At 36.7% G+C, this 12,619-nt stretch overlaps 1 protein-coding gene and 1 long non-coding RNA gene across 6 annotated transcripts in view; one reads left to right on the top strand and one right to left on the bottom strand.

Annotated features, from left to right (window-relative positions):
- Nucleotides 1–4,933, top strand: LOC138190891 (uncharacterized). The gene is made up of 2 exons (XR_011176969.1): nucleotides 1–1,105; nucleotides 3,111–4,933. It is a non-coding gene; the product is annotated as an uncharacterized lncRNA (long non-coding RNA).
- LOC124216540 (tetratricopeptide repeat protein 17) overlaps nucleotides 3,635–12,619 on the bottom strand; it is a 17,625-nt gene continuing 8,640 nt past the window's right edge. For 2 of the 5 annotated variants that reach the window (XM_046621128.2, XM_046621125.2), the window contains exons 4-16: nucleotides 11,903–12,129; nucleotides 11,525–11,812; nucleotides 10,755–11,107; nucleotides 10,346–10,589; nucleotides 10,023–10,266; nucleotides 9,714–9,938; nucleotides 9,446–9,617; nucleotides 9,180–9,350; nucleotides 8,949–9,082; nucleotides 8,642–8,871; nucleotides 7,817–8,039; nucleotides 7,062–7,325; nucleotides 3,635–6,858 (exon numbers count right to left, since the gene is read on the bottom strand). In XM_046621128.2, the coding sequence (XP_046477084.1) occupies nucleotides 6,706–6,858; nucleotides 7,062–7,325; nucleotides 7,817–8,039; nucleotides 8,642–8,871; nucleotides 8,949–9,082; nucleotides 9,180–9,350; nucleotides 9,446–9,617; nucleotides 9,714–9,938; nucleotides 10,023–10,266; nucleotides 10,346–10,589; nucleotides 10,755–11,107; nucleotides 11,525–11,812; nucleotides 11,903–12,129 (2,928 nt within the window). In that variant the 3' untranslated portion in view covers nucleotides 3,635–6,705. Of the gene's footprint in view, nucleotides 6,963–7,061; nucleotides 7,326–7,816; nucleotides 8,040–8,641; nucleotides 8,872–8,948; nucleotides 9,083–9,179; nucleotides 9,351–9,445; nucleotides 9,618–9,713; nucleotides 9,939–10,022; nucleotides 10,267–10,345; nucleotides 10,590–10,754; nucleotides 11,108–11,524; nucleotides 11,813–11,902; nucleotides 12,130–12,619 lie in introns of all 5 variants that reach the window. The other 3 variants (XM_046621126.2, XM_046621127.1, XM_046621129.2) reach the window with 3 other exon arrangements.

The raw sequence follows: 12,619 nt of genomic DNA on the forward strand, positions 1-12,619 counted from the left end.
CGAACAAGTGAGAACGATGGTTCGTTATTTTTTTCACGAATTCATCGTCTAATATACGAAAGAAAAAACAGAGAAGAAAAACAAATACGAAACATCGATAACTTGTAAGAATTTCAGAACGAATCGAGAACAAACTACTACGATACGTCGAAAAAGAAAATTTATTAAAACGTTGGAAATTCATGGCAGACCTAGATTATGTGTAGATAAATAGTGCACAATATATATGATTGCGGACATACGTATGTGGCGTGAAACATGATATCGAAGTGTGTGTACGTACATATAATTTATACACGTGCATGGATACATGTGTAGAAAGCTAGAAGTTTTGCCCTTATTTCCAACGTAATCACACGTGTCTTGGATCTTTAACCCCAATCCCTTATTGGCTCGTCCGTGACAAAGAAGCCGTCCTATTGGCCAATGGATTAGGTGACCCACGTGGGGGTTGAGTATATAAACAAGGGTAGTGTGATACGGGCACTTCAGTTGGTGCAGACGGAACGGTGCAGAGGATCAACGATAGTTTATATTTCCACACGTAATGATGATAATAATTATGATAATAATAACAACAATAACGAAAAATTATTTATAAAACGTCGCGATTTAAATTTGCGTAATAATGATAATAATAATAATAATAATACCGATAATGATGATTACCGGGAATGAAAAAAAGTAAAATAATTATATATCGCTAATCATTGATTTTGAGAATGAAAAAACGAAGAAGAAGACAGATCTGCGTTATTATACATTATATGTGATGTTTTGCGATATTTGTATTGTAGGTATGTTCTTATTGTTGTAAATAACAATTAGAATTATATGCGATTTCTAGTCAAGTGGAGTGTCGATGTTTATTCCTTGGCGTTTATTTCTGTTTTCTTTAAATATTTTTTTTCTTATTGAACAACGAAAAAAGGTAAAAAAAAAAAAAAAATAAGCGAAAAAAGAAATAATTTAACTGCGAAAGATCGATTGATCTGAAAAATAGTCACCGAATTTATTGCAAATTAAATTCGCGTATTGCCAACGTTTGAAAAAACAAAGAACGAAGATAAAGAAGAATAACAAAAAGAACCAAAAGCAAATCGCGGTAAGTTTTATTTTTTCTCTTGAGTTTCATTCATTGCGTGTCTGCATTGTTGAAAATCTACGGATAATATGGGATGTATTTTGTGAAGAAAAAGGAAGAAGAAAAAGAATGCAGGGGAGAAAGAAAAAACGAAAGTATACAGAATTGCAAATAAGCAATATATGGAATGGAATAAAACGAAATAAGAGGGTAGGAGATGAATGACCGCATGATATACATATATGATAAGTATAAAAAAAGTAAAAACAGATAAATATTTGAAAGAGAAAGAAATAGATAAATAAATATACAAGAGGCAAGTAAAGGGATATGTTTTTAAGATAGGAAACGTGTGGATCTAATAAACGCACCGTTAGACGAGCGACGAGTCGCAAGGATCGAACGTTATAAATTTTGCATATAAAAGTGGGCAACTCAACTTGCGAGTTCTCTTCTACCGCGTAAATATGTATGCTACACGTCGTCGGTACACGTATAGATTATACTATTGCAGACGTAAAGCACCGTCCTCAAACTTGCAGAGAACTACGAGTAAGACGGAGTTTACAGGTATTATACTACGTATGTAGAACGTATCGCGTATCGTGGCTTCATTATTCATCGCGACCGAACGACGATTCCGTCGACTGGTAAGATACGTGATGCGAGTTTTGAATGTTTGAGAAGGAAGAAAGGAAATTATTAATAATAATAATAATGAAATGAAATGAAAGAAATAGCAAAAATTAACGATCCTAATTAAACACCTCCAACGTAGCTACATTTAATTACAATCGAGAATCGATTCTATTTCATTTCGTGATGTAAAACAGCAAAAAGAGTCGTAATTCGATTATTACAAATTCAACTCGTCAACGATCTAGTGCAATTATAAAACACATAACATGTATTATGTGTATATGCATTACGTACATGCGCAGTATTTTACGCCTACTTACGGATAAATAATGGATCGGAATGAATCGTTTTCTCGGAGATTTGAACGAGCAATGATCCGGTCAATTTATATTATTACTGATTACTTGGTCTTGTTTTTTCTTTCTTCTTCTTTTTCATGAAACCCCGAAATACGGATGCAACGATGAAACATGTACTAAGCACACATCGTACTGTAATACATATGCATATAGGAATATATACCTTCGAATAAAAGCGGATTCTTATGCATAATTCGGAATTTCGGCAAACCATCAGCAGATATATGTATATAATATTCAGTCTGCATTGAATTGAAGCAGGCGTATAATTCTAGTATTTATATACCGCTATGTATGACTCGCCGTGTGGGTATAACTCAAATGATTAATCCGTCACGCACAAGAATATACATTCGTACATACGCATGTCATTTTACTGTTACATACCAATGTATGTATATACATATTAACAGTGTGATTTTGATTGTTATTATACACTGGTTAATCATGGTGTATTGTTTCTTCTTCTCCTTCTTCTTCTTCTTCTTCTTCTTCTTCTTCTTCTTCTTCTTCTTCTTCTTCTTCTTCTTCTTCTTCTTCTTCTTCTTCTTCTGCTTCTTCTTCTTCTTCCTCTTCTTCTTTCATTTCTTGATACATCTTGTTAGTTACTCACGAGTGAGAGAACTGAATTGAAAATTCGGTTCTAACACAAAAATACACTTTGTTACTGGTTCCCAGTGCAGCTGCTGGCCACTGCACAAGATTAGAGATGAGACTCTTGTGCGTGTGACAGCGGCTATAACGGGTTTCCACATATCGTCCCATCAATGATAACAACAATCTACAATAAATAAAACAGTTTTTTACACAAAATCCAGTGATTATACATATAATAAAAAGAATCATTTATATTTACAAAAAATCATGCTTCCCTTCTTTTTCTCCTCCAGTTCTTCCCTCTTTTTAATTCGTCTCTTTTCCTTTTCGTTGATAATAATTTGTTCCGTCATCATCGATTTGTTTCAACTTATATTGTATTATCATTATCATTATTACTATTATTGTAAACTTTTACCCAATGTTTTCAGACTTATTGTCAAATGAATAAAATTCAAATCGAAATTCCCGAAGTATTGCACGCGGTGACTTCGACGACCGCATGGGATGAATTATGTACGTATTGTACACACGTTCGTGCGTAAGGAAAGGTGGAAGGCAACTTTTGCTGGACGGATACATGTGATGTATACCTAAATATGTACATAATATACACTATGTACAGATATCACACATACACACACACACGCGCGCATATTCACAAGGGCACGCGGATACCGGATGTGAGTGGGACGAACGGTCATGTTCACCACCTGCCGATAATGAAGACCCACGTATGTATGCAATAGTATGTATATTCTCTTATGCACGCGGGTACCGAATTGTAAGTATCAATTACCTGCACCTATAGTGTATACATACATAAGTAACAAGATACGAGGAACGAATGAGTGAATTAAAAGGAGCAGGATTATATTGTGGTATACACGGGATTATCTACGTAGATTGAATCGGATTGCTCCAAGAAATGGTAGGAAGAAAAAAGTTTATCAAATTCGGCAAATGAATAAGCAAAAGAATTAAAATTCACTCCGACGATATTAAAAGAAAAAATAAACAAACAAGCTGAAACAACTGGAAAACAACGATATACGTAACTTATGATATACCATGTATTATATCACCAGGCATTACATCGTCGTAGTGAAATTTTATTCGTTCTTATGACTTATTTTTATATTTCATATATATGTACATACAATGCACCCGTACATACATGTGTTTATAGAGCATATAACGGAGATTCGTTGGGGCAATTTTTTTTTTTTTGGTACAGAGCAAACACAAGTATATAATAATAATATATGTAATAAACATACCGCTGACTCATTGTTATTGTATATTAATATTATATGTATAATAATATTGAATTAAATCACCAGCGTACTTCGTCATTCTTTCGACTTACGTGACAGGTACATAGGTGTATAATTGCATATATATATATATATAGAGTGATTATCTAACGGCCGAATGGTCCATCATCTGCTACAATGTAATGCGCATGCGCTATAATCCAAGAACAGTTGTTTGCCAGGGCGACCAACCGTCATGAACGTAAACTCAGAAATTTTAACAGTTGTCGCTGGCAGTTGTGCTCAACACAGACAGCTGGCAACATTCTTAAGGCTGTCATCTGAATTTGTGACGATTGGCCACCCTGGCAAAGAACTACTCTTGAATCTTATCGCATGCGTATTTCATTATAGCAGATAACAGACCATCCGGCCGTCACATAATCACTTGAGTATACATTGTATATTCATTAATGGGATCTCAGTGATTCGCTATCTTTTTTGGAATCGAAACTGAAACGAGTTGTCTTTGTGTAGAAATTTTACGGGTTGTGATCAACGTATCATTAGTATCTGTTATCACTTACGTCTCTAGTCATTAGCACATGAAATTTGATTAGAAAGAAAACTCGTTCCCGCTTTGATGCAAGAAAGATATCACTGTGAGCCACTGGGAACATATTAGTGAACATTACTCTACATACAGGTTATAATTTAATCATGATACGTTATTTGCACAGCCTTGATTCGCTTAGTCATGGTAACGAATCTCAAATAAGATTAAATTTCCGTCTCTATAACCACTGTCATCCCATTCCATTTTTTTAAAAACTTTTCTCCATTTCATTTGTTACTATCCTTATTGATTCCTTTTCTTCTTGCTTCGTAGTTTCAATCTTCACCCCCATTACCTATTTTTTCCTGTAGAGTAATTAAACTTGTAATGCGTGTCAAATTTTATCATGTTACCTGTGAGATGTGAGATGATTAGAAATGTGTTTTGCAACAAAAATAAGAAATTTATAACCGTGCTTCATGCAGTGATATTTCTTTACTTTTTCTTCCAATTATTCATGGCTTTATTATTTATTCTTCTTCTTCTTCTTCTTCTTCTTCTTCTACTTTACATTCAAAAAACGTACTTTCACATTTAAACCCAAAGATTTGAAGCGATTTTTTTATATTCACGAAAATCGCTAATTTCTTTCAATTCAAGCATGCGGCCGCGTCTTTCTTTGTTTTTTTATATAATATAATAGAATTATTATGTACAGTGTGTATATATTCATACATATACATGTATATGTAAACCATAATATGACAGCCTCTAAATTGCTACGCGATGCCACACGACATCTACCCTGTTAAGTTCTGTTCCTCTCTTTTTTCATCCGCCATCTTTCTCAATAAAAAAAAACCTCATTCCAAACGAAAGAATAAAAACGGAAAACGGATATCACAACGTTTTACCTACCTATGCATATCGTATATGTAAAACTGTTTAGATTATGGTCTTAAAAAATTAAAACTATGTATAATTGAGTCCAAAACCTAGAAGTATAGGTGTAGTCAAAAATTAATTCGCAAGCAAAAAAGTTATGAAAAATGATAAATAACAAACTAATAAAAGAATCTAAAAAGAAGCTGTTGAATTAGATTTTTTTCGGCTATCCCTAAACTCTGTCTTCCATTTCATTACTCTTAATTCTGTCTATACCTATATGTATCTAGATTCGAATATACACTATGTAATGGATAATCATACACGTATATACTAGGTGTATTATACTTATATTTATTTTAATGTTGAATTCAGTTGATCGGTTGATTAATCAACATTATAATATAAATACTATTATTTTCGTTGAAAAAATATCATTCAAAAGTATTATTTCTCCCACTTATTGATCGAAACGAACATCGGAATCGATAAGATTATTTACATTATGTGTGTATGCAAATATTCTAGTTGAATCCACCTGCGATTGCATTTGAAGTAACGATACCAAGAATGAAATAATCTAACTAAAAAAACCTGACAAGCTAGAATAACGAAAAACGAGGAAAAATCTAGTCCAATCATTGGAGACAAATTGCACATCATCTATTTTCTTCTACAACTCTATCGCCTGTCACCCATTGAAAGGAAATAAACGAAAAGAACCTAATGATATCTTCTTACGTAGTGAAATAAATAATTAGTTAAATGACTTCGAGAAATAGCTATGCATATTGACAAAAAAAAATTTCCTCTTACGTCCCATAAAGATCACATGGATTTTGGAATTATCATGTACACTGTGTTAGGTGTAATACCCGAAATAGAGGTACCGGTCTCATACCTTTCTATACCTACTATACTTTAGGTATTATAATATCATGAAATAAATAGACTTTTTTTTCATAACGACAAAAATTTCAACGATTATAGAATGAAACTGAGTGAGTCTCATCGGAGAAAAAGCGACCTCAGAATCTATGTATTTCAATTATTTCAACATGGCACGCCTCACGTATAGTATATATTGGTATATATGTGATATAAATATATGCATATATTTATAAATCCCTCTCTTTTCTAAGATTAAAAGTCAGTTCGTTACTTTCCGATCAAAGATTTGTTTACCGCATCTTATGAGTACTGTTCAAATATTGAAAAAATCAAGCGACGAATAAAAATGACATCCCACAAGTCACGGCAAATTATCATCAATGAACTATGTACTTTAAGATTTCGCGTAGTATATATAGGCAGGTATAAAGTTTTTTCTCAGTTGTTGCCAGTCATCTCACGTAGAGTTTGCGTTGACTCATCAAACAAAAGGAGGCAAAGTATAGCCTGAAGTTTGCTGCGAGCCGGCTCAAAGTTTGGATCGAGAGCTAGCGACGATCGATAAAAACTTATAGCCTTTTCAAAATCACCCTGTTGAGAAGAAAATCAAAGTAGAAGTAACGCTGAGGGGAAACAAAATTGATCTTCACGTGAAAATCAATTTTTTTCGTTATTTTCTCATCTATTTCCACTTGCTTCATTTGCATAAAAAAGAAACAAATGTTTCAAAACGTCTCGATAATGAGAAAACCTTATGAATAAATTGGTAATAATTTTGCAATCCTCTCACTCACCACGGCCGTGTGAAGATTCGCCATGGAGAAGTGATTTATCACAAATTCCGGTCCTTTCATCAGCGCCAGGTCAGCTATCCGCAAAGCGTCTTGATGAAAACCGCGTTTGCTTAGCAAAGATGCGAGCGTTATCAGTGGAACGTCCTGCATTCCGTCTGGCGCATTGACCAACGCTTGTCTGATGCAATCGACCGCTCTTCGACTGTGACCGTCGACTCGCCAGTACAAGGCAGCGGCCGTCGCTAAAGTCCACGATCGAGAATTCTGGAGGTTGATTGTGCACATTGGGTAATTGAAAATTTTTTAGATCCATATATGAGTTGTTCTGCGCCAACTCAGCCACGTTTTGTTTATCCTCTCAGTTCTGTTCCATAATTAGTTATGTAGGCGTACTACTTAAAGGTACTCTCTGTGAATTTTTTCAGAGTTTTAGATTATTCATTTCGGAAATGGTGTTTTTTTTAAAACCCGTATATCATGAAAGATTGAAGCCGAACAAAAAGATTTTGATGCCATCAAAATATAACATAAATCGCATTAAATAGTTCATTTAAACAAAGCAGACCATTTCCGAAACGAGTAAATTAAAAAATCTTAAAAAATGTCTATAAAGTACCTTTAACGAGTACTATTATAGATAAGATCCGAGAGGTTGAAAAAAAAAATTGCTGAGTTGGTGGACAACGCCTAATATACAAAGAGAAAAAAAACAGATGGGTATTTGACACTCATTCTTCTCAAGTGATGAAACTAACTTTTCGCAAAGCAACGGCTATTCCGGCTCCCAGTTGCTCGACGGTGCTTTTTTGATCATTAGCCATGAGAGCGAGCCATTCAGCATTGTCCAATTCCGTCATATTCGGCAAGACTTCTGATAACGCGTCCAGATTCGCGACGTCATTGATGTCGGGATTTCCTCCTTCGCATATCGGCTGCTGATAAGGACCGTCTTTTAAGGGTTTTAGGTCGTGACTGATGCTGTCGAATAAGAAATTTATGAAGTAAAGATCCAATAATCGATAGAGCATGCGTTCGATCGTTTGTTTAAAATTCGTTAGCAAAAACTTCACTCAATTTGTTATCAATTATTTCCTGCAGTCGATGTAGACTCTGTAAATATCGCGAAAATGAAGTGTTTGACTGAATGTATTGCTCAAATTTTTTGCGATCAATGGATAGCTCCTAGCCCCAAGTCGATCCTACAACCGATCACAAAGTTTATGCAAAGAAGTCGAATTCTGTCTCCAGTGATCGATAATCACTTTGTTAGAATCGCGAAATCGTATGCATTCTGTGACATACTGTACAACTCAATTTTTTTATGATTGATGCACAACTCCTAATAAATTTTAGACTTTTAATCAAATTGGTCACTAATTTTTGCAAAATAAATTCCGTTACATTTTCAGGCTGTTCAGGACCTAAAATTGGAGTTCTTCCATAACCATTTTACCTGAATCTAGTATCTTAATTACTTCAGGTACGTTTTTACAGCTATATCCGATTTGAATTTTTAGATAGTTCTCTTTGTTCCTTAGACTTTTTGAAAAGGAATCAATTCGTCAGATCACAGCACTCACTCAATATTTCTGGCAGTGATATGATGCCACATAGATTGGAAAGAGCGAGAAGGCGGATGCCGCATGTCCCTGCACCCCTTGGGACTGAGTGAAAACATTCCAGTTATATCGTGAATTTGTAAACCAGCGTCGTTAGAGCCTTCCTCAGTCATGGATACGTAAAAATCATCGAGTACATTGACCCCGGGCTCTTTGACATCGTCGCCGCAAGATATCCGCATGTGAAACGACTGTGCAGAAAATTTTCAAAAACTTTAATAGTCGCGATGCAATTCCTAAGCTCACGTTACCGGTTTAATATTCTTACGTTTTGCTCCATATTCACCATATTTTCCAGCTCAGATTCGTCTGCGCCGCCTTCGTTCCCAGTTGTCATCAGTGTGTCAATTAAACTCTGATGCTTGATAACTTTTTCGACTTTTCTTGTACACCTTGCACTGCCTGTTTTCGTAATATCAAATATCAGTGAGCAAAATCGAGCCAGAGAGAAAAAATATTTGTTGTGAGTTGGAAAAGAAAAATTTGTAGAAATGCCAACCGGTCGTATCTCCAGTCGTCCTCACTGCATCGCATTGCACGTGTTTGCAGTTTTTCCCATCGCTGTCGCACACCACCGCTTCACCTACACAAAGCTTGTGCCTAGTTATCATCTCTGGCGGCAGATGAGGCGCTCCGCAAGTTTCCGTGCCACCGGGGCTTCCTGCAGAATCTTAGTTTCCACGATAACACAATTTGAATGATAATAGATTGAGCCACGTATCAAAATCACCGACGCCAAAAAAAATCAGGAATTTACAAACTCACCGGGTCCTCCATTGTTCAACCATTCCTGACATGCCAATGTTCTGAGCATCGTTAAGGCCCGTCCATTTATGGCGTGTACGTCGACTCGCAGAGTTTGTTTCAGATGGTGTATAGCTCCTGAATTGTTACCTTTGACATGCAGGAGAGAGCCATATAGGAAATTGGTGATGGGCTGAAAGTGAGACAAAGAACAGAATTTGGGTTGTCAAAAATCCGAACTTTGTATTCATTTCTTGACAACTTTATATCTTACAATTAATCAAATTACCTCGACTGGGTTCACTTCTATTGCTTCCCTAGCCACTCTCAGCGCGTCCTCAATGAGACCAACTTTTTGACTTATGGAGGCTATACTAACTAGGGGAACGTCTCGGAATTTGTTTGGAACCGTCGACAGTGCCAACTGAAGACAGTCCAGAGCGTTTCTCGGCTTTCCGACGACTCGCCAGTGCAGTGAAGCTAGCATTGACAAAACCCAAGGTGCAGCGACTTTCTGAATTCACCATAAAAATCCGTAATTTTGACGAAGCAAAGAAATGTCTACACGATTTAATAGGCAAAATAATCATGTACTCACGCTTCTGGTAGCAGTAAGAATCCGCTGTCCGATTTCGGCGAGCTCAGAGTCTTTCACTAGACTTTTCAAAACCTGGGACAACGACGAGTCTGGCAAGTTGTTTCCTATTGTTGCTTTTAACAGCGTCGTAGAAATATACTTGGCATCGAAAGTTTTTGGTGCTTCACAGGCTGGTGGATACCACGGAAGCGAATGTTCCTTGCCAGGATCAATGCCTATCAGTTCGCTCACGAACAAATGAGTTCTGTAATTTGAAACAAAACATCGCTCAGACAAAACAATAGGAAAAAGACTTGAAACAAGCTGAAAAATGTCACACCTACGCGTAGCCTTTGTTTTCCGGCGGTAAGTATGCTGGAACGTATTGTTTCGAATCGGTCAACAGTGGCAACCGACCCTCGCAGTCTGAAGCTCTGGGCCATTTCTCGTTCTCAAATTCCTCGGTTCCCTCTTTGATCTTAAAATTGTGATACTTCGGTCTGCCCGTCGGTTCCATGAACACGGTGAAAAACTCGGGTCCCCTTTCCTTGGGAAACTCGGTCGACTTAATCGTGCGATCCTTACTTGCTGGAAAAATAGACTAAAATTTGAAGCAAGAAACTAATTTAATCAATTTGGTATATGAAATTCAGATAAAAGGTGTAGAAGGAAAGTAGGAACAAAGCACGAACAGATTTACAACGGTTTTCACAGAACGAAAGTATGAAAAAAAATATAGCAAAAACACGCTACCATGCCAACTTCTCGATTTAGCCATCTGTTCCTCGATCTTAGTGAGCTGATTCTCAACGTTTTTCAATAGCTGGAAACTGACGCTCAGATCTATCTGCAAGTTGTGTGCCAACATTTGACTCTCGCTTGTTACGTCGCAGGTCAGGATGGCATCGTTGCCACCTCGCTGCATGCAGGACTGACCCCTAGTCGTCAAAATGGTGCCTAGAGTCTCCTCCTGAATATTACCATTCTGCAATCTGATGAAGGCCGCTTTGGGCGCCTGCTCCCACAATACGCGTTCCTGGAGCTTAAGCCATTCTTCCTGCTGTCCATGATAGGCGTGAAGTTCAGCCAGGATATCTTGCAGTTGCCTACAAAATAAAACCATATAATTCTCTTTTTACAAGGAGAAATTCGACTATACCTCGCACCAGCTTTCCAATTAGAGAGAATATAATTTATGACAGCCCTAAAAATACTCAAACGGGCAAATAGTCTCGTCCTAAATTTTTCCGGACCAAATTATAACTTCTTTTCCCTCACTCAAATTCTATCGAATAGTAGCAAATCGAGTATCTAATAAATAATGCTCGGAAAATACGGGTATGATCTATTCAATAGTCACAGAACCAATTACAAGGGAAAAAATTGTTCTTAAAATTTTGCTTTTTGATGGGCAAAAAGCTCGATACTTTCTCTTTGCATGCCGCCACAAAATTTTTCAACTATATGAATAATTTCCCTGATCAATGGCTCCGTGTAATATCTGTTTAAAAAATTCTACGCACTGGAGAAGCGAGGTTAGAGCTATTTCCAGCTTTTGATGACACAGTATCGCATGCTTGGCATGTCTTGCTTGATCCATCGTCGGCGCTAGCCGGAGACAATTGTCGTAACAAGCCACCGATCGATTATAGTCGCCAAGGGCAGCGTAGACATGACCCAGTGCCAAGTGTTGGTGACTCTGAGTAGGGGCATAGCTTATCGCTGTGTGTAAGATTATTGCTGCTTCACCTGAGTGCTTTGCAGCGTGTAATATTCCTCCTGTCGTGAGCAGAGCAATGTCACGATACCTCCTGAACAGTTTTCAATGTCGTTTTATCAATTCTTCAAAAATTTTGTGCAAGAATAATTGATAATTGTTAACAACAAACTGTGTTTCGTACCGAGGAGCTGTGACGATGGCCCGGCGACCGCACTCGAGCGCGTTGTACGAGTCTCCTCTAACCCGCCAGTATATAGCAGCGAGGTTAAAGTGGAGCCAAGAGCTGCTGTTTCTTATGAGACCGTAAGCAACTTGGTGTCCAAACTTATTGAGATCCGTTCCAGGCGGCAGGTACTTTATCAGACCCTTTTCCTGCTGCTGGGTCAAGTTTTTCCTGTTCCGCATTGCCTAAAGAATAAAATTGCTTGTTGAAAATTAATGGTTGCACAGGGTGGCCACTCAATTCCGCTCACGGAATTCCCTGACATTTCCCGGTTTTCCTTGACTAAAATCATTATTTTTCCCTAACATTTTGATGCACAATTTGTGCAGAAATCACTAAAAACTATAGTAACCTAGGTAAAGTACGGCCAAATATATTAAAGTTATAAAAGTTTTTATAAGTTGTTCATTCCGTTTATTATGATTTTTGAAAGTTGACAAAAAATGAAAATTTCCATTTGCTTGGTCTTGTTAAGTATATATTTAAGAAGGGGCTCCAACAAGCGAAATATTTTTAGAGCTATTATTTGAACATTTATGCTGTTTGCAATGAAAATCGAGGTTCGAAGAATTATGACTAATTAACGAATGTGTAACTTTTTGAAAAATAAACTTAGAAATTTTTTTCAATGGGACATTTTTCTTTTAAACGTTAAGAATACACCACAATTTATCC

This window comes from Neodiprion pinetum, chromosome 4 (genome assembly GCF_021155775.2).
Source record: "Neodiprion pinetum isolate iyNeoPine1 chromosome 4, iyNeoPine1.2, whole genome shotgun sequence".
Classification (NCBI taxonomy): Eukaryota; Metazoa; Arthropoda; class Insecta; order Hymenoptera; family Diprionidae; genus Neodiprion; species Neodiprion pinetum.